The 27,018-nt window shown below is 43.7% G+C and overlaps 2 protein-coding genes and 1 long non-coding RNA gene across 5 annotated transcripts; 2 read left to right on the top strand and 1 right to left on the bottom strand.

Moving 5' to 3' along the window:
* The first annotated feature begins 6,444 nt into the window (after positions 1 to 6,444).
* On the top strand, positions 6,445 to 12,694 carry got1 (glutamic-oxaloacetic transaminase 1, soluble). Of its 2 annotated transcripts, XR_008415780.1 has the most exons (10): positions 6,445 to 6,638; positions 9,077 to 9,258; positions 9,332 to 9,455; positions 9,762 to 9,874; positions 9,949 to 10,053; positions 10,474 to 10,624; positions 10,941 to 11,106; positions 11,177 to 11,319; positions 11,397 to 12,287; positions 12,426 to 12,694. XR_008415780.1 is itself a non-coding variant. In XM_053874501.1 (9 exons), exons 1-9 carry the CDS (start codon positions 6,530 to 6,532, stop codon positions 11,531 to 11,533), a joined length of 1,230 nt encoding a protein of 409 aa, XP_053730476.1. In that variant the 5' UTR covers positions 6,445 to 6,529; the 3' UTR covers positions 11,534 to 12,694. The 2 variants fall into 2 exon arrangements, 1 of the variants encoding a protein (XP_053730476.1); XM_053874501.1 differs by having other exon boundaries at positions 11,397 to 12,694.
* On the bottom strand, positions 12,311 to 26,909 carry LOC128764596 (metal transporter CNNM1). 2 transcript variants are annotated; one of them, XM_053874499.1, is made up of 10 exons: positions 25,368 to 26,909; positions 21,738 to 21,881; positions 19,927 to 20,067; positions 19,698 to 19,867; positions 19,027 to 19,126; positions 18,095 to 18,240; positions 17,513 to 17,756; positions 15,958 to 16,062; positions 14,584 to 14,624; positions 12,311 to 14,279 (listed from the first exon to the last, which is right to left on the bottom strand). In XM_053874499.1, the coding sequence occupies exons 1-9, from the start codon at positions 26,770 to 26,772 to the stop codon at positions 14,584 to 14,586; spliced, it is 2,496 nt and encodes an 831-aa protein (XP_053730474.1). In that variant the 5' UTR covers positions 26,773 to 26,909; the 3' UTR covers positions 12,311 to 14,279. The 2 variants fall into 2 exon arrangements, with proteins under 2 accessions (XP_053730474.1, XP_053730473.1); XM_053874498.1 differs by having other exon boundaries at positions 12,312 to 14,279; positions 14,584 to 14,685; positions 25,368 to 26,906.
* Positions 17,034 to 26,586, top strand: LOC128764599 (uncharacterized). The gene is made up of 4 exons (XR_008415781.1): positions 17,034 to 18,252; positions 23,759 to 23,921; positions 24,306 to 25,636; positions 25,711 to 26,586. It is a non-coding gene; the product is annotated as an uncharacterized LOC128764599 (long non-coding RNA).
* Positions 26,910 to 27,018: the final 109 nt, after the last annotated feature.

A 27,018-nucleotide genomic window follows, 5' to 3' on the forward strand; every position in this document is an offset into this window, starting at 1 on the left:
TTCACATGTACCACAGAAGACTGACCTATGCGTCCACAAAAGTTGCTTTACTGGTGAAGCAGGTGTTGGATATATATGCTCACGTCTGTAGGTTTTTCTACATAAGCCAAGAATTGACTCTTTAGTGAGTTGTAAACCTGCAGAAAAGAGGAATCTGTGGTGGGTGTTTTAGTAAGTTGGATACCCGTGCCAGTTCAGCTCTGAGACATTTGGATTTATTGAGCAAAGTAAATGAAGTGATATATTAAGTTTGTCTCATTACACAAAGTTCTTATTTGCGGCAAGACACGAGCAAACAAGAAAAGTCATGTTGAAAGAGTTGCTGGCAAAAAGTCAAATGAAGCAGTCACGCAGAGGGTGGCGGACATTTTTATTCATGAAGCAAAAGACTTGGCGATGTCTTAAAAGTGTGTAGATTAAATACCCAAATGTAGATGCAGTGGTTGAATATGATTGTTTCAGGATATAAAAAATATTCTTCCATATTTTCTCAAGGTTTGTTATCAAGGACGACTGTTGTTGAATAAAGATATCAGTTGGTCAAGGTGATATCACAGTCTTTCCCCTTATTATTTATACCCAGTCAGAACTGGTCGTTGGAACTGTTGTGTTGTCACTAACAGCCGTGGTCTGAGTCCCGGAAGGTGAGTCTTATCAGCAGCTCGTGTGATGGTGTCAGTAGCCAGGACCCAGACTGGGCTATTGTACCGCTGCCGAGGAACGAGTGACGGATGACAGCGCCGTCTCACTGGAGGAAGTGAGGAGGCCAGGGGTGAGCCTGGAGACCAGGGTCTTTAGCAGCACCAGTTTCCCACCCACTTCTGCCTCAGCTCTCCGTTGTAGCTTCTTTGACCTTTTATCATTACAATTTAATAAAGAAACCAAAGATAAGGAGGAAAAGTGATTTATTTTACACCAATCCTGAAGACGGTGAAAGGAGGAAGTAAAGCCACGCCAGTCTGGGTCCCCTGCCCTTTGCCCTCCCTTGGGTCTCATAAATTAGTCAGCTGTAATTCACCCCCAGACGGCCTTGTCCCAGCAGGTGTGTGTTTGTATATATGAGTGTTAACAGGGGGATTCAAGGGCCAAGTTGTCTGTGATCTACGATGTCGGGGAAATGTAGTTAAGGAGGAAACATGCAACCCAAATATGCTTATCCTCTGTGGACATGCCAGCGAGGCGATAAAGGCCTGTTCAGGATGTTCGTGATACCCTTAAACCGCCTGGATGTTCTGTCTATTTCTTACATTCTAACTATTGTATTTTGAATATTTCCATCCTGTTACACTGGTTTTCTTGATCTTTCACGCTCCACTGCGATAATAACCTCCAACATTAAGCCAAAACAAAACAAAGCTTCATAATATCCTTCTCTGCCTCGACTTGTGCTTTGCGTGAAGAACGTTAGCGCTACAAACTGCCTTAGCAACGGCCGAACATCCGTGCAGAAGCAACGTTACATCGTGTCAAAATAAAAGGCTTTGGACCGGATGGCATTTCGATGTTTATTCAGTCCAAAAGAGTGCAAAATAGTTCTCCATCCTGTCTTTGTTTCTGGCTGTGAATATTTGTATGAAGCTCTGGTGTGGAGACCAAATGACCACATCAATCACTTCAAATAGTGGACCACAGAACTTGTGTTTGAGGTTCCACCCATCTCAGCTGGCAGGATTAAAAACGTGCCAGCATGATGTTGTCAAGTGTTTTTACACTTCAGACATTGTGGCTCAAGATAAAAAAAAATAAAAAATCCTGACCAGAAGATCAAACTGCCTGTGAACATCTCCATGCAGGGTGAGTTTACTCTTCCTGTAATACCTTTGACATTTCATCTGACTTATATTTTATTCTGTTATAGAAAATGTCGTTAGCTTTTGTGACATAAAAATGTCATGAAACACTGTGGTGTCACACGTTTTCCTCATTTTATGACCCACTGATTATAATGGTTATTATAAGTGTGGATTGTCCCCTCAAACAATTGTAGGTCTAAAACTTATGGACACGACTTCTCCTCCTATCGACATATTGTCAATGGCTCTTAGGTCCATCTACGTACGTTCAATAAACAATGTCAGAAAGTAGAACCCTCGCTGGTATTGCACAGGTCAGGATCCTTATTTTCCGTCAGGCTCATCCATTCATACATCATCACTTTTTTCAAATCTGAATGTGTCTATTGAATCTCAAACAAGCATCTCTTTTGGTTTGTAGCATCTGAGCTCAATCCTGTGGTCAGTGCCTTCTCTTCCCCTTGAATACTCGCATTTCTGAATCACCATCGTGCTCCCTTCGACTACAGTGTCGCTCATTTCCGTTAAATATATTAATAAATGGTGCCAAAGGTTTATGTGTTCAAATCCCAGTGAGGTAAATGGTTTAATTCATGTGGATAAAGTTGTCAGGAGGAAGAATGACATGTACAGTAATGCTTAAATATCAAATATCAGGAATTCAAAATTGTCTGTCAAATTATTTAAAACCCTGTAAACATGAACGCCCATGCCTTCACTTACATCAACACAGAGACATCGACAGGCCATCAAGTTTGAACTGCATTTACATGTAAACAGGGGCAGACATGGACCTGCATGTCCTTTCAGAGGACTCACACTTGCTTGTAGACGTCTACCCGAATCAATGCACGCTCCCTCGGTCATATACAGTTGAAGAACATGTACGAGGACGCCAGCTAACTTCCACGCTGTTAACAACATGGTGGAAGCGTGGTGTCTGAGGCCTCCTGCCTGCTGCTGCATGTGTCAGTTGGGGGGTCCTGCGCTCTTTGTTGTTGCTGTGTCTAGTTCCTTGTTAGAGAATGGATGACACTGTCTTCAGAAAACAAACATGGCGGAAAGCTAAAAAGGTGGTCACTCACCACGAATCTCTGACCCGTAGAAAGGAGGCCAACGCAGCCTACGAGCAGCAGCGCACACACGTCCTGCCTTGGAATGCGCCGCACACACACTCCTGTTTGTGTTTCAGTGATACTGCCGCTGGAATGTGTCTGTCTTGCGCCTGAATGTGTGCCTTTGTGTGTTTTAGTGTCAGCGTAGCGCAGGAGGGAAGCTGACCTGCATGCAGAATGAAAACACAGTGATAAGAGGAACCTTGTTAGAGTCGCTGACTTTTTTGTCATATTTGCATTGCACTGATTGATGCCAAAAGAAATGTTCCACATATCATTTGTCAGGAAATGCCGAGACGTTACCTGCCCGAGCTATTGATGTGACACAGGGCCGCCGTGGGCATCGTCCTGCCGAGGGCTACTGCTGTCTCACCGAGCTGTGACTCATTCTTCACATCACAGCTCAGGCCGCGGCCCTGGGGCCTCCCAACTGAACACGCATCTCCGCCTGTATCGGGCCCCCGGGCCCTCTTCTAGGAGCTGAAATCCTATAATTGCAGAGCTGACAGTGATAGCCAACATACGAGACACCCTCACCTGGTCGGAAAGAATGAAAACATCTACTGTCAGAGTGGAGATGACGGGGGGAGGAGTGAAGCCAGGGGAAAGTGAGTAAGGAGACCAGAATCAGGATTATCACCGGTACTGTAAATAATGGATTCACTGTCTGCTCACGTTTAAGTTGTTGGTTTGTTTTTTTCCCTGGGCAGTTAGCAAACAAAATACTGTCTTTCCTGGTCCCAAAAAATTGTATTGACAATCAGACCCATGATGTCTCTCTCAGACACTCCAAATGTTGGTTCACTATATTGGTTTCCTGTCCATTTTAGTTTCATCCCTTGAGTCCTGATGTATTATAGAAACTAGAAAGACACCTGACAGCATTGTGAAACTGCTCGTGCCCATCCACGTTGTAATTTCTCAGTATTATTACTTTATATTCATTCTATGGATGTAATTGGCTGCTATAGTGCACACATGAGCTGTGAAGAACAAGTCGCACTGAAGGAATACAAGCTGATGCTTATCCGTGTCTGTTGGAGCTCCTGCAAAGGGCTCATTTCCCTGCTTGCATGTCTAATCTCCGCCACCTTCCTGATTACCAGAAGCTGCTATAGCTAAGTCGGCAGTTTACCATGTGCCAGTTCCCAAGGCTCTATTTCATCCCAAGCAGCATGAGCTCTCCTGCATTCTACCCTGTGACGTTTACAATTGTCAAAACACTTTTTATTTTATTTTATTTTGATGGTAGTATATCACCTTTGTTGCCATTGTTATTACAGTTTTATTAATTATAATTGCAACCCAAAAATTAACCCTTAAAAATGGAGCAATTGTGAGGAAAAGGTAATTATCTTGTTATTACTTTCATTACTATGTTGATGAAAAAAGTTGTCCTAGTTCCTGTCAAATAATATATAAAGAGTAGTTTATTGCTTTAGCTGCATTAATGTCAATGAAATAAGTGTGACGCCAGAAGGTAGCACTCTATTGTGCTTTCAACTTTAATCCCCTTCACTACTTCCATAAATTCAGGGTCAAGCAAGGAGAATGATTTTGATGAATAGCACACTGGCATAGAACGACACTGGCATGGCACTCTAGAGCAGAACAGAGACTTGAAGAGCTGTTGAAGTTTTGCAAGACTGCTTACTAGTCACCATGTCTTGTGGGAGGTGACCGCAAAGAAGAATTTGGGGGGAAAAAATGAAGAGATTACATCTCCACTCGTCCGGACAATGACTAACTTCTCTACTCGCCAAGTGAGGGATGTGGACAACTGTATAATGATACAAATCCTGTATTTGTTTGTCAAGCAGATACACACTCATAACTTAACTTGAACTCTGAATTAGTATGCCTTACCTCTGTTCTATGTCTTGAATCCCATGGACCCAAACATGTTTGTGAGAATTTGCGTGTTTGCTTATTTTCAAATCATTTTCAATCTGTCCTGGGATGTGAAAATAGACAACAGGTATTTTTTTAAGATACATATTTGAGGTTTTAAACAGAGATTTCAGTGAGTAGTCGTGTTTTTCAGCTGTGTTTAGACAAACAAAGACCTGAGGCAAGCTCTCGATTTTCATGCATCCGTGCACGTCATTCTGAGATTACGAAAGGAAGATCAAAATCTGTGTTCCGAGCTGTTGAAAAAAAAAAGTGCCAGACATTGATTCTGTCCAGGAATATCTAACTGACGCAACCAAACACTCCAGCAAGGGGAGTAAATATTTATATTTGTTTTATTGTATTTCATTCAAATTTTTGTTGTATTTCATTCAATGTGTTGATCAGAACTTTAAACTTTTGAATGGACAAGTCATTTTTTATGTCAGTTACTCAACAGTCCAAACTGATGACAGTGAATCGTACATATAGGGAATTGTCTTTATTGCTCTCAGAGCAAGAAACCTGCAATCTGCACTCATCTTATGATAACATTCATGTAAGTTTAGTCTTCTTTGGGATCTCAACCAAAGTACTCAATAAAGAAGAAACCTTTGTCGTTATCAAGCAGTCTTGTGTTGTGACTTTTACCTTCTAACGAACTTAATCTTCATCTTAGCCGCGGCCCGCGGGAGTTTACAGCCCACCCTCCATCATCTGCTTCAGCCTGTGCAGACGGCTGAGGGATGAACGGAGAGGAGCCGGCATGTTTATACCATAGCTCAAGCCACGGCCCAGAGGACACACAGAAGATCCTCACACATCTTCATCACACCTCATGTGCACTGACCATTATATCTGTCTAATACCTGGGATGCATGGCTTTGCCTGGATAATAATGTACACTACAAATCCATTGTTTTAAAGAAAATGGGGCCCAGTTTAATCCTGTACTAGCAGTGAAAACAACCATTAATTTAAAATAAACATGGGCAAAAATATGATAACCAAGTAACAACAGTCCATCATAACATAACATACAATAGAATGCAGAGTAGTAAAGCACATGTCGTCATGGAGGAAAACAACTAAGCAAATGTGTAATGTGTATTTTTAACAAACTTACAGCTTTCACATTATTCCGAACCTCAAATATTTTCACCTACCTATGTCTCTTGATATTTAATGAACATTTATTTCGCGACACATAATACTGTCTTAATTCAAACAGGTATGAGTTACTTTTATGGTAAATGAATGACAGTTCATCCGAAATCAAATCCTGAAGACTGTTGTATTTCAGTCTTCTATTCTATTAACCCAGCATTTGCTGCCACCTTGTGGTCAAATATGTGTTTGTTTGTTTGTTTTTCTGTATTTCTCTCTCCTCATCGCTTCCCCGCTAAAACAGCGGGGAAGCGATGTTGCTGTCGAATGCCATCATCGTGTCATCAAATAAAACATATCTTATATCGTATCTTTTTACTGCTGGGTGGTATTCAGCTGGCAGCTCAATGATTTGCTGCGAGCCTGCCAATCATCCAACATCCCTTCTGATTGGTCGCTTTCCACCCCGTCCCTTCGACCTCGTCCCTGATTGGCCGTGCCGACTTGTCTCCAAAGCCATTGGTCCTCCAGTGTCGGCCCCTCTGCATCCTCCAAATCCAAGTAGAAGGTGAAGTCGTCCGTCCCGTCAGCTCTCTGTCCTTCCCGGTGTCCTCAGCCACGGTCATGTCGGTGTACAGTGAAGTTCCTCAGGCAGACCCAGTGGCTGTCTTCAAGCTTACTCAGGACTTTAACAACGACTCGTTCCCCCAGAAGGTGAACCTCGGAGTCGGAGGTGAGACTGTGTGGGGATGCTATTAGCACGTTAGCTTGTCTTTTTTTAGTCATGCAGGATGTTCACTTGCTTGCACGAGATATTGCTCACGGGGAGCTGACCTTTTAAACCACAAGCCTGTATTCTGCAATATATACGAGGGTCGATAATGAGTGGTGAAACATATCCATGACATTTATTGTTGTTTTGCTTTGTCACGCTGGTCGATTGACATCCAGTCATTTCCGGTCTGGTACTGTAGCGGTGTAATGTAACAGCGTTTCCTGTTCTTACACTGTTGTTGCAAATGAGCACCTGTCGTGCAAGTTGACCGTTCTCTAGACTTGAATCACAACATTAACATTTTCCTACCAGGTGATATATTGACTGTTTATGTTGGTCACATTCTCTGATACAGCAGTTTGAATGCCAGTCACAAATAACCCTTTCAAAATATCGTTTACTTCGTTTCTGTACAAAATAAAGACCTGTTAAAATGTTTCTGATCACCATCCTGCTGTAAGTTAACCTTTACATTCAGGAGGACACAGCAATCAAGTTCAAACGTGGTTTAAAACATGACATCGCCATTCAGTTCAAGAAGACAGACAAGGCTGGCGTTAGCAAATGACAAGAAGCAAAATTAGAAATGGCTGAGATGAAGATATTCTGGTTCTCATTTGGATTGGCTTGGTAGGGCACGATCAGAAGGGTCATGTGGAAAAGTTAGGAGACAAATTTAGGGCAGATGTTGGAGACAGAGGTGCCATGTAAAATAAGAGGACGGCAACTAATGAGGTTCATGGGCGTTATGATGAAGGTACATTTTAAGGTGGAAGGGGTTGATGGGAAATGCTCAAAGCAGAAGTAGATTTGTCAGGGTTTAGCGAGAGAGAACTCGACCAATATTGTGATGTCACCAAGTGTAAGGGCAAAATCCCAGTGTTTCCAGTTGTGTTTGTCAACAGGAAGCGCCCCCTTCAAGCGCATTACGACTGTCTGTCCAGCAGGACTTCACTTCATAACGTAGACTGTTAAATAGGATCATGAAAGCCGTACAACAAGCTGTGTCGTCCGTCCAAAGTCCCCTCAAACTTTGACCCTGCAGGGGCACTCTACACTGGGAGAAAAGTCCTGGGGAGAACCCTCCAACGTACCGTTACTTTTGAAATATACACTATCATCAGTCAAGTCAAATCTAATTGACAATAGGTCATTGCCGTAAATCTTGGGATTTTGTTTGGCTCCATCAATCATGAATGAGTTTAACATGGAACTGCAATCACCTTTGTGCTGTTTTAGTTGTTTCGTCATGCATTTAATCTGACAGCATATGTATCGTCAACTTTCCTCTTCGAAATTATTATGGCTGTATAACTTTTTTCATTGCAAAGTTTCCATTACATAGTCCGAATAAACTAAAAAAAAAGTTTTATGCCCATTCCAAATAGATAACTTCTTTCAAGCCACATTATTTAGTGGATTACTTCTAGCTTTTAAACACATGTCCTCCTAAATCACATCAGACTTAACTTTGTACATTCATTTCAGGCTCTTTGTGCTCTAGTTGTTTCACCCTGCATTTACAATACAGTGACTAAATTTTCTGTGCTATTCTGTGTTCTCTATTTCCGGCTACTTTCACTCCTAATCTTAGTTAAACTAGTAATCCCTGCCGCTTACACTGCAGAGTAATAGAAACACTCTTCTGTTCGGTCAGTGCCGTTGATACCTGAGTCTCATGATTAGAACAAACCTCATAATCCCTCTGACTCAGTAAGAATCAGTGGTTGGCAGATGGCTGTTAGTGATCAAGCGTCTGGTAAATGTAGGCCACCAAGTTAAAAAAAAAAAGGAATAAATACAGACAAATAATCTTCTCAGATTATGTTGGGCCTTACAGGGAGGTTAAGTTTTGCTGGCTGGAGAATGGAAGGGTCCTGTTTCTGGACTGAAGTCATGTGACACCTTTGGTTCTTGAACGTTCTTATTAGAAACGTGAACTTGATGATACTATATTGTGTTTATGTTTAAAGCATTAAAAGGTTGTAAACTGTTTTCCTACTGAGTGTATTTTTCGTTTTGGGGGTCTGTAACACGAAAGGGGCGTGCACATGAACACACAATGGTTTTGTATTCCCTCTGCTGACCTACTTCCATTCTGCCGTTGGTTCATACATCCTCCTCCATTCGTTCCTGAATCCAGCCTTATATTATAGTATTATTAAAAATCTATTTTCACTTCCTGCAATACAACTGTTCTCAAACAAATTAGAATAAAATATTGCGCTAACCCTAACCAGCAGAGCATCGCAGATCTGATCAGTCTAATGTATCAATTATTTTGAGATGTACTCAATGCTTAACATCATAATCCAGTTGTATGAATGGCTAGCACCACATCAATGTCACAAACAAATAGTTTTGCATCATGGTTTGTGAATGTCTGTCCACTCCAGCCTACAGGACGGATGACAGCAAACCATGGGTGCTTCCGGTGGTGAAGAAGGTAGAGAAGATAATAGTTCAGGATGACTCCCTGAACCATGAATATCTGCCCATCCTTGGCCTGCCTGAGTTCCGATCCTCAGCTTCCAAGATCGCTCTGGGAGATGACAGCCCTGCAATTAGGGAAAACCGGGTATGAGCAAGCGTCACTGTAACTGACGGTAACAACTATAATTATGTTCATTACGTGTTTCTCTCGCCAACAGGTTGGTGCTGTTCAGTGTCTAGGTGGGACGGGTGCTCTGAAGATGGGGGCGGAATTCCTGCGACGCTTTTATAATGGCACTAACAACACAAAGACCCCTGTCTATGTCTCAGCACCTACCTGGGGTAATTTGACATGGAAGCAGCTGTTCGGCCTTCAACCGAGAGTTTAAATCAATTGTGGACTTTGATCCATGAAAACCAAGAGCTCACTCTATAGACTTGTTTTAGACTATAGATTTCACTTCTGCTTTACTCTAGTGTTGACGCTGATTACATATGTGTTTGAAAAGTTCTTTTGTGTGAAAACTTTATATGCTATAAACGAACATTTGTCCAAGAAATTCTAGTTAGTCCTCACACTACATCCTCCTCACAGTTTTGGATTTTTTTTTCTTACTCATGAACCTGAAATCTTTGTGTTTTCATCAGAAAATCACAATGCTGTTTTTGCCAATGCTGGATTCGAGGATGTCCGTCCCTATAAATATTGGGATGCACAGAAGCGGGGCCTTGATCTGACTGGTTTTCTTGGAGACCTGGAGGTCAGTTAGTGAACTGTTTTTTCTTTGAACATTTTAACCCATACTCTTCTAACATCATCTCACATTCCCTACAGAGTTGTCCAGAACACTCAATTTTCGTCCTGCATGCGTGCGCCCACAATCCAACTGGCACCGACCCGACACAGGACCAGTGGAAGCAGATCGCTGAAATCATGATGGTAGAAAGCCTGAAATCGCTCAGTAACACTATATGTACACACCTTAGTCTAAGAGTCTTTTGTTATTTTGTTTTTCTTTGTTTTCCTCTTGAGTACTGCTGGGGTCATGTAAACCTGTCTGTATAGAAAGAAGGATCCTGCAGTCAATGACAGGAAAGGCCCGCAGTAAAAGACTTACTGTTGCAAACACCATAGATATAGTGGAATTTGCTGTTGGGATAGCTTCCCACCTAGCTTAAGTCAGAGGGCGTAGTCTGTAATAGTAAAACATTATTATCTGAAGTCACCGATTTGAAAGCACCATAATCCCAAATATATAGTATATATGAACTGAAGTTAACTACAGTTACAGGGTTTTGTTGTCAAGCATAACAAACTGCAGGGCCTGAACGAATCATTTTCTCTTCTGTTTACTGACAGAGAAGGAAGCTCTTTGTCTTCTTCGACTCAGCATATCAGGGGTTTGCCTCCGGCAGTCTTGATAAAGATGCATGGGCAGTCCGATACTTCGTCTCCCTGGGCTTCGAGATGTTCTGTGCCCAGTCGTTCTCCAAGAACTTTGGCCTTTACAGTAAGTGACCTGCAGTTTCACCTCCACTCCTGTGTGCCAACTGTCTCAGCTGGTTATCTAATCACTGATGAGGTATTTAGTGTGTGTTTTATTGTATAACTCGTAGATTATTTGGTGATCTTTAGCACATGTGGAACCCTTCCATACTCGGTTCTGACACAATGAAGTTAAACAGAATGGTAGAAAATATAGACACACGAATGAGACAGAAGTCGGAGAATAGAGCAATAAATGTATTGGTACATTTCTCAAATAGTGTAATGTAGAATCTGCTTTATTTGTTTGGTTTTAATGTCCTATTCTTTACCAAACCCAGATGAGCGTGTGGGAAACCTGACCATTGTCGCTCGTGATGCCGACAACCTGAAGCGAGTTTTGTCCCAGATGGAGAAGATTGTCAGGACAACTTGGTCCAACCCTCCATCTCAGGGAGCTCGCATTGTTGCCGTCACCCTCAATTCACCGGAACTGTTTGCAGAATGGTTAGTAAAAAACAAATCGTATATATACCATATCTACTACTCTTACAATGAAAGTTTGGTTGGGTTTAAGGAAGGACAACGTGAAGACGATGGCTGACAGAGTCTTGTTGATGAGAGCTGAGCTGAAGGCGAAGTTGCAGGCTCTGGGGACACCAGGCACATGGGAGCACATCACAGAGCAAATTGGCATGTTCAGCTTCACAGGCCTTAATCGTGAGTGCTTTTCTAATGATGACTACTGGCATGCGCTTATAGAACGACAAACTGAAACAAAAATGTGTTTCCTGCAGCTAAACAAGTGGAATACATGGTGAAGGAAAAACACATCTACCTGATGGCCAGCGGTCGAATCAACATGTGCGGTTTGACCACCAAGAACATCAACTATGTGGCCGAGTCCATCCATGAGGCTGTCACTAACGTCTAGTAGAACATTCACAGCACCTTATCACTTCCTTTTCTTCAGTCCCCAGATTTTATTTTTTATCTTACAAGAGAAGTCAGCTGCAGTTAATACAATGCTACTCACCTTTGGAACACATACGGTGCTTCGTCTTTAAAACTGGTTGACAAATCATCTCCATATACGTTTTCAATCCATTCATATGGTACTGTCCAAGATGTGTTACACATTTCACTTAATAGTAGCTGTACAAATGGTAATTTAGATGTTCCTTTACTTGAAACAAGAGACATAAGTATTACATTTGTTGTGTGGCTTAATTTGTGCAAAAGTAATTTATGAATCATAATATTAATGTTCCTAACTAACTGTCTCACCTTGAATCAACCCTCTTAGTGAGCAGAAAGATCACTGAATTGAAAATTTGAGGAAACACTGTATGTGGAGTTTGTGCAGTTGATTGAGTTTGTTGATAGTGTGTGTTTGCAGTTATGCAATGGACCCTCCGGTCTGCCAACCAATGATTTACCATCCTACCGCTGCACAGTCAATAACCCCGTAGTGCTGTCACATGTATCAAGAGACGTATTAAGAGTAATAAATTATTAAGGAGTGTGATGAAATGGTGTGTTTTTAAGGTGCTTCGGCATCAGAGTTTGTTGCATTAAAGATGAACGCGTGTTTTCACAGGCATGTCAGCTTGGAGGAAACTATGGAACTGTTACGATCAGATGAAGAGCTTGTTAGTGGAAGCTGACTCACCCAGAAAAAAGATCAGGTTAGACAGTATCAGTATTTGAAGTTAAAACAAGGAGTCTTTCAAGTTATTACCATCTTTTATTATTGACTTACAAGTGGAACAAATGTAACTCTTCATTCCCAGTGTTGTAATTGATGATCATTGTTATTATTCCAGAATAATTTCTTGTGGAATTCAGTGCAATCCAGAGAAAGGGGTACGGAGAGGTCATCGTGGGCGACACTGTGCTATATCCATGACCTTAGCCGACGGAACATATTTATCACTGGAGGTCTGAAAACAAGTGGCTTGACGTCATGTTGCGTCACGCTGTGATTTCCTCACATCGGTCAGGTTTCAAAGGTGATTCAGACTTGAAAGGTAAATAGCTTTGTGATTGTCGTTCACTTGCGCAAGTCTTAATGTCGTTTCTTTTAACAGCGTATCTACAGGAACGTTGTTGGGTGGTTCTTTAAGAGACATTAGACAGTGACAAACATATGTTTAGTAAATGAAACATTTCTACCAACCTGTCTCACTTTGAGACTGAGTTTAGAGGTGCAAATTTCATCATTTTTTTTTTACCTGTAGATACCCCGTTTTAAAAACCGTAGACGCAAGGTTGTTTCAATTGGTCTGTAGAAGAGTCTGTGCTAGTTTTATATCATACTGACATCACCCACTGAATCTCTGCTGGCAGGTATCAAATCCCCCTCATGCAGCCCTTCGTCTACAAGCATGCATATGAAGCACCGGGCTTTCTACTGCGGGATTAATCTACAGCAAAAGCAGCGTAGTTTAGCATGCGACTGGCAAACATAGTCCCTTGGGAAAACCCTCTGACAAGTGAGGGTCGTAGCTTATTATCATCGCGGTTAAAGTAGCGAAGTGAGCCTTTTGAAAAACGCTTTTAAAAGTGGTCACACTGAGACACGGTTGCGCATAAGGAATGGGAAAACATCACTGAAGTGCACGGCAAATATGACAAGGTCTAGCTTTGAACACAAAGTAACAGTGATATTATTGCTATAATTCAAGCACATTTGGTTAAAGAAACTGTGTTGTGCAGTTGACAGTGACCTATGGCTGTTTGATTCACTTTTTAGTGTTTAGATGGTGGACAGAAACTGTGCTGTGCTTATTTCGGCACTAGGTGGCGCCCTTAAAGAGGTAACTAGGTTCCCTTGGCAAACAATATCAGATGGCATCAGCATGACAGAAATATATATAAGTAAATGGCAATAAATACTGCATTCCACAGTCAAAATCAACATTTGTTCATGTCACATAAAATTGTTTCCACATTATGTTAATGGAGGAAAAAAAAGCTCACCCACATTCAAAAAATAAATATGTTTTCTTAACTAAATATATTCGTTGTAAACTATATATTGCGTTTGAGATGTCATAAATAAATCAAACGACCTTTTAAGCAAAGGTGATCATGGGTCAAGTGTTATTTAGGTCATGTGACTATTGAACTGTTATTAAAATACTCTTCCATTTTCTATCTTTTAAAAAGTGTTGGACAAAACCCCTAAAGAGGCGTGTCTGAACCCAGCAAATCAGGGGCTTCTGTCCCGAGATCGGAGTCAAGGCTGCAATGGTTAAAGCGTGCAGGGTGGGACAGCCAAGCGCGAGAGGAGGATGGTCACCCAGGAAGTCTATGGCAGTGGGTCGTCCTAGAGAGGAGGACTGGAGAGTTGTCCGTGGGGGAGCAATGGTGTGAATGCTGCAGCAGTGTTTGGATGTCTTCTGTGCTTGGAAACCATTTAGGCAGGAAGGACTTCCAATATAGCTATAGTTCTCTGTCCGAAGTGTGTGGAAGGCTGCTATTGTCAGGTATATCAGGTGTGATGGCTCAGTCTCCTGTGTGATATCTGCTGAAACACTGTGGGAGAAATGAAAGTGAGATGGTCGTGCACCGCTGCAGCTCCTCAGTGTGGCGTCACGAGCTTGTCACTGGTGGCTGTTCCAAACCTTCTTCTAAACTCTTCTCACTATCCGGGGACTTTTTCCTTTTCTTGTTACCTAGAAACAGACGACAGTGTGCTGAGTCATCATCCACTGCACTGCTGTTTTTCCTCATCTCACGATTGTGGAGTCCAGATCTCCTCTCACTGCAGCATGCATTGCCAGAAAAAGTTCTGGTAACTTTAACAATTTGGACATCCTTTTCTATCCGTGTGATGTGATAAACTCAACCCGAAGTTGCATTTTAAACCACTGTCAGTTGATTCAGGTGAGCCGTGCGGACTCATGTCGACCCATGTTGCTAGGAGACAGCCAACAATAGGTGGTATAATGGAACAATTTGTGTGGGTATCTCACTCACTCAGTTTACGCAGAAGCTTCTTCCCAATATTCTCCTCCGAGCTGGAGCGAGACAGAGAGCAGATCAGGGGAGAGGTGGAGGGTAGAGACTGCAGAGGAACATCTGGACGAAACACCGGAGAGAAAACGGTAAGTAATCAAAACGTGTCACACCTACACTCCACTACAATGGTTCGGTATGACTGAGAGTGGGTTCAGGACACTCCCCTTACTCTCCTGGGACCATCCTTATATTTATTCAAACTTTTTTTGGCATCTGGTGTGTGTGTTTGTGTGTGTGTATATATACTGTGCTATATACTGTATGTGTGTATATATATATATATATATATATATATATATATATATATATATATATATATATATATTATCTACAGATGTATATGTATATATATATATATGCTGTACATGACAATATAAAAATAATTTACATTTCATTTATTTATTTAAAAAATATATTCATATTTTCTTTTTAAAAGTTATCGCAATGTTATTTTCTTAGAATACAGCATCACTCTGTCCTTACATTCCTGATTTTTAAAAAAAATCTAAATACGCATTCAATATAAACAGATTTCTCCTTCTAAATAAAAAGGCTCTTCTTGCGTTATGAATAAATAGCTGTTACAAAAAAGTTCACGGGTATTTGATTTTTTAACATTGTAAAAAGAGAAACTACTAAAAGCATTGCCAGAACTCCTAAAAATATCAACCCTCTCTGACGTCCTCCGTTCTTTTGAAATGCTGCTCTGCAGATGGGGATTAAGCGGCGAAATGAAGGCTCACTTTGAGTTTAAACTTCAAGGAGTGGTGAGAACAATTAAAATGATTCACTTCTCACCATCTGTCTTCGTCTGAACTTTGACGTCAGACTTGCTTGTGGAAAATTGGACCACAACTTAGCTGTAATATCTGTCTATCCGATTCAATCCCTGTAATTCCAAAATCGGAGATGTGATCCAGGTCCAATCTAGGTCGCTCCCTCTATGCTATTCCAAAGCAGACTGCCACATGGAGGAATGAGTAGCATATGCAGCTCACAATTCTTACAGTTCTCACACTTCACAGTCCAGTGATCTGTTCTTGCAAAATGAGAGTGAAGTGGTCAGAAGGTTCTGCGTCTGGTCTATGACACAGAACATTAGCAACATTTGTCATCTTGTCACGCCTTGTAAACTGATGCTCCGTTTAATTCAAGAGTCTCAGTCATCTGTGAGTCAGTGTTGTGCTGAAGTTACAGTTATGCAATTAGCTCATAGTAATGGGAAATTGTTCTCCATCCTCATGGGCTGAAATATTGCCGTCTAAAACTGTTTCTTTCTCAGAAGACTACTTTACGAATGTGTGGACGAATGTGAAAGAAGGACGCACTGACCGATGTCCCCATAATCATCAGCTCGATCCTCGTGGATGTATGGAATCTCATCCATGCGCAGGAACACAGTATCGTTGGGACTCCTCTGACCATCAGACTTGCTGCCTGCAGAGAGAAAAGAAGAGAGGAACACTAAGCACTCAACATTAAAATCTTTACACTGACAATCGGCACCACCCAGGTAATGCTTTTAGCTAACATGTTTATCTAAGTTTTATTAAGTTTGTGGGTTTTTTCGTGCCCTGCAATCTGAACTATGTTGCAGCACTGCATTCATAACACCACGACTCAACACAACTGAGCAGTCTTGATCGTCACCTGCTGAATTTTAGCGATTGAGTGAGGACACACTGAACCATCTGCATGGTGGCTTCTTCCACTCTGACACAGACGCTCAGTCTGGGCGACATGTTGGAGTGAGACAGATGGTTTATGGGAAATCCTTTAAGCCTTGACAGCAGTGATGATTAGTTGAGGTTAGTTTTACCCAGTCTGTTCTGGAGGTCAACGCTGATTCCTAAAACACTGCAATCTTTTTTTAACCTCAGACGACGTCGCTGTAGTTTTAGTTCTTATTAAATGCAAGTTAGATATCTTATATATGTATGTGTTGTTGTATCAGTTTCTCTGTGACGTTTGTTCTTTCTTCTAGACTATTTTTTGTGTTTGAGATTCCTCCTTCCACACCGGATGGGCTACATCTCTTTTTATCTTTCCACTCATCCAACTCACCATCCAACAGACGTTGAACCATTCATAAATCTCCACTCCATCATCCATCCATCAGTACATTTTTCCACCTTGTTATCGTACATTTCTCTCAGCATCATCCATCCATCCCTTAAGCTATTCAACTGTCTCCCTCATCCAGCATGCATCCAACCAGCAACCTTTTAATAAGTGATGGGCTGATGAGGCTTCACGAAACAGCGCCCTCATTTTCGGAGCTCAGCAGGTGGCACTCTCATTTTAAAAAGATGGCAAGAGGTTTCATTGAAATGGTTGTTTTTTTAGGGGAGAGAGCGCCATCTAGTGGGCTCTGAAAACGAGAACACTGTTTCATGAAGCCCCATCAGCCCATAGCTACTTTTATTCCACACATCCATTCATCTTTCCATCCTAAAATATACCCTCTGATCCAGTCATCAACCTTATTATCAATTCATACAGCAACCCATTGTTCATCTCTCCTCTCATCCATCCATCTCTCATTCCAGCCATTGTTCCATCATCCATTCATTTATCTACTCTTCCCTCTGCCCATACGTCCATCTTCCTACTATGGAATCGTTCCTTCCTACAAGTACATTTTCTTACATGTCCATCCATCTATTCGTCCTTCTTTTCATCCTCTCATCAATCCATCAATCTCATTATCTGTCCATCCATCAACCCTCAAATCTCATCCATCCATCCATCATGGTTCTCACTAACTAAGTTATCCTACCATCACTCTTATCCTCCCCTATTGAACAGTCATCTTTGTGTCCATCCAAGTTTCTGTTCATGATTCAAATTCCCGTGTTCTTTCGGGTGAATAATCTGCTAAACTTACGAACGATGCGGTTCCTGGCGTTGAGCTGGGAAGTATTGCGAAGGCCGCCGTGGGGATGGAGGTGTGCGAGCCGGGCCAGGCCCAGCCGAGTGTGCGCATGGGTGAGCGGAAGGGCGATGCTGTGTGAGCGGGCCTCCGGAACCTGAGGCCTGATTTTAGCGTCTGGGTCCAGGGGGTCTGGAGTCTGAGGCAAACTCTCCATCCTGGTGGCCGTCAGGGCATTCTGGTAGTGGTTCCTGGTGATCTGGAGACACGCAGGACTCATCAGCCAGAGTGGTCATGCTCCACCAACTCTCTTCACAACTACATGAGAGAATATGGCCATAAAGTAAAACAGGACAAAGTCATTTAAGGCTAAATTATCCTCATGCTAAATTGCGCCTGTTGATTAAAGCAGAAAAGAGAGTGGGGGGTGGAGAGGATGTCTGCCTTCACTCCCTTTCTGGAAAAAGTCACATATCAAAAGCAAAAGAGATGGAAGTGGATTTGGGGATTCTTGCATGTGCAGGTGCCTGCTGGGCCGAGTCCAGTGGAAATGAGCCGATCGGGGAACAGATGTTAGTGTGTGTGTCAGTGTGTAACCTTGATTATCTGCAGGTCTGTGAGCTGTCGGACTGAGTAGTCTGGTAAGTAGATCCCTCCTCCCGCGGTCAGCTGACCCACGCTGCCGCCATACAAGAGTGAATCGGATTGGTTCAGACCGCTGCCCCTGGAACTGAACCTCTGACCTGCATGGAAAAGTAAGAACACATGTGGACACGTCCATTTTCTACTGACTTCTTCTTTTCACCTTTGATAGATATTTAGAATGAACATGAGCGCGTCTTTGTGACTCGCTTCTGTGTTCTATTACTTCTTTCTGTGTTCCCTTCCGGTTGGAAGGACATGTCCTTGTCAGGTCTGATCACCATGTACTTCGACTGTAATGGATGTGTTGCATAATGCAACATCAACTGAAGCTCAAACACCTCTACTGCACTTCATCTGATTCACATACCCTTTTGTCTTTCGTATCGAATAATTCAATAACATTTTTATAGTGGCATGAAAGTGACATGTTACATGGTCCACGATTCACAGGAAGAATGGATAACAATGACTGGCATTCAGATGTGTTGGCGCCAAAATGATAAAAACTGTCATCCAAATATTTTCAGACAAACGTTCTGTAACAATGATGAGGAATGTCACCTTTTGTAAAGATAAATCTGAGATTCAAGGATGCTAGTATTTAAACACCCCCACTGCGCAATAGCGTTAAAGAAGATGAGGAGGTGTTTCTGCTGACTTTGCAATCTTTACAGGCTTTCACATAATCCAGAGTGGGTCGTGGCCCTCCTCTGGGAAATTCTGTCTTTTAATTACTCAGCCTGGCTCCTGCCAACGCTTCCCTAAGATTCCCACATTTCCACCTCCCTCTCTGCATCGCTTCTCCGGCTATTACGTCTTCCTGTTGTTGTTCCACAGTCACCTGATGGGTCGTCATAAATATGGATTCATTTTTAAGTACTCACTGAAAGGGAGCGGCGGGATGAGCGCCGGCATGCCGTAATAGGAAAAAGCTCCATTTTCAAACCGGAGAGCTTCTTTTCCGATCTCCACCTCCACTCGTCCCTGCATCGACACAAGCCACAGACTCACAACATCATTGTATAGTCAGCACAATGAAAGTATTGTTCCCAGCAGCAGAGCCCAAGAGGGATGTTTTCAAGTATCTGTGAAATATCCCTGAATATCTCTATCCCTCTAGTCACTCACTGTTATCTCCCTCTCCAACACTCTTCTTACAGCATGTCTCTCATCTTCATGTGACCACATCTTTTCTAGTCAGGTCTTCTAGTTCTTAGAATGACACTTTTAGAATCTTCATTTTGATAGCTCTAACTTTGAACCAAACATCATGTTCGGTCCCTGTAAAGAGCCCCTTTCACTCATGCGAAATCTGTTATAGCTTTTGTTTAGCCAAAATAATTATGTGGCAAAAAGAGAAGCTGGGTTCAGCTGTTTCCTCAAGTCAGATGATCTTGGAATGATCAATAAACTTGAGCTGTTCCTCTCAAAAGGCCTGAGAGAAATGATCCTCTACTGTTAACTTCCAGACTGTCTAGTTTCATGAGCTAGCGAAACCTGACGTGCTCCAGAGAGAACTGCGCTGTCTGCAGCAACAATTGGCGGTGAGAGTTACCTGCAGGATGAGGACAAAGTAGTCGACGGGCTTGTTCCTCTGGAAGATGTAATGTTGAGGATCGTGCTTGCTCTTGGGGTTGAACTTGAGTTCCTGCACGACGCTGGGATGTTTGATGAGACGCAGCAGGATCTTCTCCGACAGGTGGCACGGTCGAAACGGCTCCACCTCTATAATATAGATGCAGTCGCTGTCAGCGGGCACCTTCGCTGTCAGTCACACAACTCACCTGTGGCGAGGAAGCGATGTGTGGCCAGCAACAGCTGAGGTGAGATTTTCACATTCAGCTCGTGTTCTCCCAGTTTGAAGATGGAAAAATCCTGCTGTTTTCTCTCGTGGTTGGAGACTCTTCTTTTGGTGCGGTTGTCGGCTGGAAACACAAAGTCAGTGAAGTTAACGCCAAGTCAACTTTGAAAGCCATTCAGACAGGATTATGTGATTTGGGGAGTTGCATCTGTTTGACCCAAACTTTGGAGGCCACAGTCTGTGACCATCCCTTAAACAGTGGAATCACAGGAAGGATTGTTAACAGGAAATTACTGAAGTAACTCTTTTGTGGAGCAGGTGAAACACTATTAACTGCAGTCTTGCAGCCATGTAACATGGAACAAACTATTTAATGGTCTCATTCCACATTTGATCTACGAAGACTTTTCCTGCCAACACCTCTTTTTAATTTACTCTTCACTCAGTGAATAGTTGAAGAAAAGAAAGAAATGTTCTCTTCACAATCTTGTAATTGTGTTTTTGGACTCTCGGTCGACCGACTATCGAGCCCGGCTGATTGCTTGTTTGTTGCATCCCCGGCTCCCTTTGATTTATGACAGCCGGTGATGTCTGCCATAAATATTTGACAGCTGTGGACTGTTTCCACTTATTTTTTTTAACAGACTCCTTTTCTGTCATTTATTCTGTCGCAGAACAAGCAAAAGCTTTAACATGCTGTCATATTTTTGCTTTATGCTTTTGGTTCTTCTGCGCTTCCTTTGCCAATTCGTCAAGTCTGGTGGTGGGGTCAGGACTGCAGACTGATTTCCCCATCATGGGTGCTTTTGGTGGCACATATTGTTTGAAAACAATTTCCCCCACCCAGGCTTGGATTTAATCTTGTACGATGGTACAAAGGCATCATCCTGTGTTGATGTGAAAACTATTTGACACTTCAGCTTCCTTATGTCGCAGCAGCCGGAGGAACAGCTGGTTCTATAAATCCCTTCGCATGGAAAATCTACCAATCCTATACATACAACGCCGAGTCACGGATAATTGGTCCATACACTCAATTTAATCTGGAGTGTACAGTAATTATTAGACTGAAGGTTATTAGACTGTAACCATCAGAAAAGGGATTGACAACTTAATTCCCCTGAATTCTGCACTTCTCAATCCAATTAATGAGCCACAGATTATGGTGGTTATGTGAAAGGCAGGGCCATTAATACACATCATTTATGACTCAGATGAGAGAACACCAGATTAGTGGTTTTAATGAGGTGGGGGATTATAATAATATTCAGTTTGACAAAGCAGGAAAATGTTTTCTTCAATCATTGGAGACAAGTGTCAGGAGTGATGCGGGACAAAAGGGTGTCGGCGAGGATGAAGGGGAAAGTGTCCAAAACAGTGGTCAGTGGCACTGAGGAAAAGACAGGAGGCAGAGCTGGAGGTAGCAGAGATGAAGATGCTGAGCTTCTCTCCAGGATGGAAAGGATCAGGAAGCAGTAGATCAGAGGTGTTTAGGAGACAAAGTCAGAGAGGCTAGCTTGAGATGGTTTGGACATGTACAGAGGAGAGGTAGCCAGTACATTGGTAGGAAATGTTGAGGTTGGAACTGCCAGGCAGAAGGTGGAGAGGAAGCTCAAAGAGGAGATTTATGGATGTGGTGAAAGAGGACATGAAGTCTGTAGGTATGAGAGAAGAGGAAGAGGAGGAAGGGTGAGGTGGAGGAAGATGATCCGCTGTGGCCACCCCTGAAGGGAGAAGCCGAAAGAAGAAGAGGAACATGTTTTCTTAGCGTGCGTGTTCATTCATCATACATACTGTAGAGGTCCGTCTCATCCACGATCTCAGACTTGATGATCTCCTCGATGACGTCTTCCAGGGTGACGATGCCCATCACCTCGTAGAAAGGATCTCCTTCCCCCTCACTGTTCACCCTCTGCACCACAGCCAGGTGGGACTTACCTAGCAGGCGCAAAACAAGACAACAGAGTCAGGCGAAATATCTTACAATAGCCCTCCTTTACATAAACAAGGACATTGCATAACAGGCCTGGGGATGCCTGCTGCAGACTGAGCTGGGCGCGCAGCTGGCACCCCACGTGGACGCACACACACATTGGAACCACACATTTTACACCCTCATTCCTGCTCAGTATGAGTTTGGCTGGACATGACAAGCCTGCCAGACTGAAAGTGCCGACAGCATTCTTTGGAATCAGTCAATAAAAACAGATGTGACAAGGAGGCTGCTTTACCATGAAGAGATGTACAGAGAATATGAAAGGAGGAGAAGAACAATAAACAAATAAATAAATGAACGTCTCACAAATGGGCAAACAAAAGGTGTGGCAGCTGTAGCTTTCCAAGAAGGAAAGCTGATGATCATCATAATAATAATGATAAGTGTGACTAGTAAACCTGGGCCTGGGTTCAAGCGTATTTCAGAAACAGGTTTTCTACATACAATGCGACAAATGGTGTCAGAAGTGGTGTGATCCCATGAGGCGATCTGTAGCAGATCTATGGGAAGCTATTGAGATGTTAGTTGCTATCTGTCTATCTGTGTCAGTCCACCCGTCCGTCACCAACTCTACGTGCACTCCATTATATAAAATGATATCATAGCCAAAGAAACCCATGATGATGGAGACAAAATGAGACTGTGCTGATGGACAGAAAATTCAACTGTAAGAGGATAGAAACACAAAAAAATGCTCTGTCCAGTTCATGCAGCAAATATGGTGGAGGTGCTACACCCTGATGTTCAGGCTTATATGCAACCATTCACACAACCATTCTGATGTCAAATATAATGTATTTACCATTTTCTATTAAGTTTCAAGAAGTCCAAGTGCAAACAGGAGTGCTCACAATCATCACACTTGATGAACTGCTCGTAGTGCAATTCATTGTACAAATGTTGCCTGGAGAAGACCAGATTTCGAGGCCAGGACAGACACCATTCTCCTTGTGACAATGGTACCAGAAGTAGGATGGAAAGGGCATCTTTTGGTAGCGAGGGGCTACTGAGGCTTCATGAAACGGTGTCCTCATTTTCAGACCTCAATAGGCGGCGCTCTCGCAAGCTTGCTGAGCGGTTTCACCGAAATGGTCGTTCAAATCCAAGCCCAACACTAATGTTTGCGTCTCGCCACTTTCATGCTTGAAAGGTCAAGGGTCAGATTCCTCTGTCCTTAAATTAGGTATTACCTAATGGAAGTTGTGATGTCACCAAATCAGAGACACAAGCTTTCATTTGAGCCGAACCACTGGCTGACATGAGATGAAACGATTTAGGGAATCACCGCCAAGGGGATCAAGTGGATCAAAGGCGCTAATCCGCTGAAACCACAAACAGAGGACCACGCCCATAACAATCAGGTGTCCACCCACTCACTCTGTTTTCCCAGTGAGGGGGGCGACTTGTCTGGAGAACTCAGGTGAGTCAGACCTGGATTTGCCCTCGCCGGCTGATGTGTCCAGTCAGGGCATTACGTCACGCATACGTTACATAATAGTCTTGCAGAAGGATGCGCACACGCAGACCAGACTCACACATGATGCCTGCAGTGAAACTGGGCCCAGCGCTGATGTCATTTTTGCAAATGTTTCTGCTTCACTAGTTCCCATTCTATTTTAGTACCACAGCCTTTCTTCAGTCGCTTTCATGTTTGCTGCTCATGTTTTCAGAAAGCCTTCAATGTGACCATTAGATAAATGAGACGATGCTCTGTTTGGCCAGGAGCATCCATGTAGGTGACCATTACAAGATTGCTCATGCGCAGCCCTATGTCACTCACCCAAATTGTGGCTGACATTTTCATCTCCTTCTCCAACAGCCACGTCACAGCTTCTAGACGGACCTCCTGAAAGGAGGCACCTTCGATTTGCCAGAGTAATGTCGGAGGCGAGGGGAAGGGGGAGAAAGGTTGGCCCTGAATTTTTCATGATTGCACTGCGGGCCCTGTTTGGAGAGAGGAAGGAGCTTCAGAGCCCCTACAGGTTGGTAATTGCTTGTAAAGAGCAAAGTAAAGGTGAAGCCCTGTTCACCTTTCTGCCTTATTGACAAGTGACCGTCACATGAGGGGAACATCAAAACGATCTTGCTGCGAGTAATGGCTTGACCTTTCTGACCTTATCATCTCATTCATGAGCCAAGCATGACAGCCTCCTTACCGTCATCTGTCTCCATCTAACCAAGGGACACTGTCAATAGATCATTTGGATTTGCACACAAAACGTATGCACCCATTTGTCTCCAGTCATTCGTATATGCACAATAGAGAGTGAGGTCAGCGCATGAAACAGCTGGCTAGAACTTGCTTCAGTGCTTCAGTCTGTCCAACAGTATAATATCATCCAAAAGACAAAGCTTTCCATTCACAGGTCAAGCTATTGCTAACGCCACCAGCGACAAAATCGGAGGATATATGGATGGAAGCATGTGTTGAAGGCAGAACTGTTGAAACGCACGTCTCAGGCTGAACAAAATACAGTGTGCAGCTCACTCTTCCTCTGCACGAGTCTACACAGACTGCAACGTTCCTTTCGTTATTACAGGCTAATTTGAGCATATCTGTGGTTTATTCCAAAATAAATGATCCTCCGTCACCATCAAACACTGCTTTTCTGCCTTCAGCACAAGCATTCATCTGATGCCCTGTCTTTCATTGACTTCCCATCAAGCTGCATCATTTTTTTTCCCCACAAATTGTTGGTGTTTGTAGCTCTGCTTGCTACAAAACAGTGTGTTGCAAAGCTTGAGCGCTGTAACTCCTGTCTGATCATGACATGCAGCGGCTGTTCTCAGTGCACTTCAGATTAGAAAACTATTTGTATTCAAAATACAAATGCATTTGTATAGAAAACCATTTCTAAACAAATGAGGGGATGGACAGAAAACTTCCTGGTGGACAGGTGTAGATTAAATTGAAGTAGTCCAGACTGTTAAAAGTGCCGAATATGTCTGTGTTTACTAGTAACATTGTCACCATGTCCCCTCCAGAACACAGGCAGAGATAACTGCTTTGCCTTCTGTGTATCTGTTTAAATATCAGAGGCACTTTTGATATATCACCTGTGGTATGAACTTCCGGCCCTCTGGAGGTTCCAGTGAGTGTTTCAGTCAAACTGGTGAGGATGACTGGTGATTCATTGATGCCATGGTAGAGCTGCCTCGCACTGGGAGCCCTGTATCCTCCAGTTGAACCTGCTTCACATTTCACATGTGGTTCTGGATCAAAGGGTCTGACTGGTGGACCCACTGTGAGGACTAACACCAACTCTGACACCTTGTTTTTAAATGGGGCACTCAATTTGAGAAGGAACTTTGCTTTAGCATATGGCGACCGGCACCGGCTCCCTACGAAGGCCCAGATCAGGAGTTCAAACACCAGACACCCCATGGTTCTGTTCTGACCTCTGCTCTCTGATTTAAGGATGCATTACCTCTTTTAAATTCTTCCAGCATCACATCCAGTTTGGTGTCATTGAAGACGCAGTGCATGGGGTGCTTGTAGAACTGAGTGATGGTTTTCAGAGGGGTGCAGTCGTCCGGGTCCACGAAGGCCAAGTCTTTTACGAACAGGATGTCCACAATGTTGGATCGCTCATTCTCATAGACGGGGATTCTGGTGAAACCACTCTGCATCACATCTGACATGGTGCAGAAGTCCAGCACTGCATCTGAGGACAGCATGTAGCAGTCGGACAGAGGGGTCAGCACGTCCTCCACCGTCTTGGTCCTCAGCTCCAGAGCTCCTTGGATAATGTTGAGCTCCTCCTTGACCAGGTCATGGTACGGATCTGTGACTCGCAGCATGGCCATCAGCTTCTCTCTGGTGTAGAAGCTGCTGATCTCCTGGTGCAGCAAGATGTCCAGGATTTTGGAGACTGGATAGGCAATGGGAAAGAAGAGGAGCATCAGCAGCCGGGTGGCACAGAGGGTCTTGGACGCGATGGCGAGACTGTGCCTGGATGCCACGGCATGAGGTAAAATCTCTCCAAAAAAGAATATTCCCAAAGTGCAACACACAGTAGACAGCGGGGTCATCCCCAGAATTTGGCACATCCACACCACAAAGCACGTGTTCGTCAGCACGTTTCCCAAAACCACCGTGCAGAGGATGTAGTTTCCATGCTTCCGCACGGACTCGATCTTCTGTGCGTACTTCTGCTCCTTGTCTGTGCCACTGTTTTGCAGAACCCTGAGCTCCACGGGGTCCAGCGCTAACATGCTGATGTTCAGACCACTGCAGAGGGCAGACAGCCCCAGTAGCAGCACTGACACAGCTGCCTGGAGCCAAACATCAGCCCCGGAAGGTCTCTCCACCACCGCTAACCAAAAGTCTTTGGTGCTGAAATGTTCCCACTGGACTCCATCGAAAGCGCACATGGAGTAATACTTGACAGCTTCGCCTCTGCGCAGGTCTTTGGCCAGCAGCTCGACCAAAACAGAGTTATGACTTGAGGGGGATTTAAAAGATCCCAGCAGCTCAATGTCAGAACTCCGGGCGCTCTCCTCCTCGCACGGGTTCCCTCCGGTGCCTCCTCCACCTCCTCCCGGCTCCTCTATAAACGCGATCCATGGAGCTGCAGAGGGAATGTCAGCTTTCCCACTGCGATTGTCGGGATGCTCCACGGTTAGAGATGCGGAGTAGTAAACCCTCAGGACGAAGCGGGTCCCCTCGACTGCCTTCAGGATCCCATCCTGCACCGACAACTCTCCGCTCTCGGTGTCCTCCGGCCGGACACCGAGCAGAGCCGCTGTCGGCGCGGGGAGAGTGGAGATGGTGACGGCGAGGAGGAGCAGGCAGAGCCGGTGAGGATGCGGGATGGATGCATCCGCAGCCATCGCGCTGAGCGTCAACTACTGGAGGACGTGGGAAGAGGCGGGTCACGTGGTCTGCAGACGGGATGGATGCAGCAGCCGCGTGGCCGTGAAGCAGAGGATGGGAGTGCGAAGGAGGGCGAGAGAGAACATTTGAGTCGGTCGTCGCCACAGTTCTTGTCATATGCATGACACACTGTGACGTCAGGCTCTCTCATTTGATTCTGCTCATGTCTAAAAATAGATGTCCCGTCGTGAATGATTCATGTC

Source organism: Synchiropus splendidus, chromosome 9, assembly GCF_027744825.2.
Source record: "Synchiropus splendidus isolate RoL2022-P1 chromosome 9, RoL_Sspl_1.0, whole genome shotgun sequence".
NCBI lineage: Eukaryota > Metazoa > Chordata > Actinopteri > Syngnathiformes > Callionymidae > Synchiropus > Synchiropus splendidus.

Coding starts and splice junctions, on each gene's coding strand:
- got1 (XM_053874501.1), top strand. CDS start 6,530: ATGTCGGTGTACAGTGAAGTTCCTCAGGCAGACCCAGTGGCTGTCTTC. Junction 9,875..9,948: donor GTTTTCTTGGAGACCTGGAG/GTCAGTTAGTGA, acceptor CATTCCCTACAG/AGTTGTCCAGAACACTCAAT. Junction 11,320..11,396: donor CAGCTTCACAGGCCTTAATC/GTGAGTGCTTTT, acceptor TGTTTCCTGCAG/CTAAACAAGTGGAATACATG.
- LOC128764596 (XM_053874498.1), bottom strand. CDS start 26,772: ATGGCTGCGGATGCATCCATCCCGCATCCTCACCGGCTCTGCCTGCTC. Junction 17,757..18,094: donor CAGACCTGCAGATAATCAAG/GTTACACACTGA, acceptor GCGTGTCTCCAG/ATCACCAGGAACCACTACCA. Junction 16,063..17,512: donor CGCCAGGAACCGCATCGTTC/GTAAGTTTAGCA, acceptor TTCTCTCTGCAG/GCAGCAAGTCTGATGGTCAG.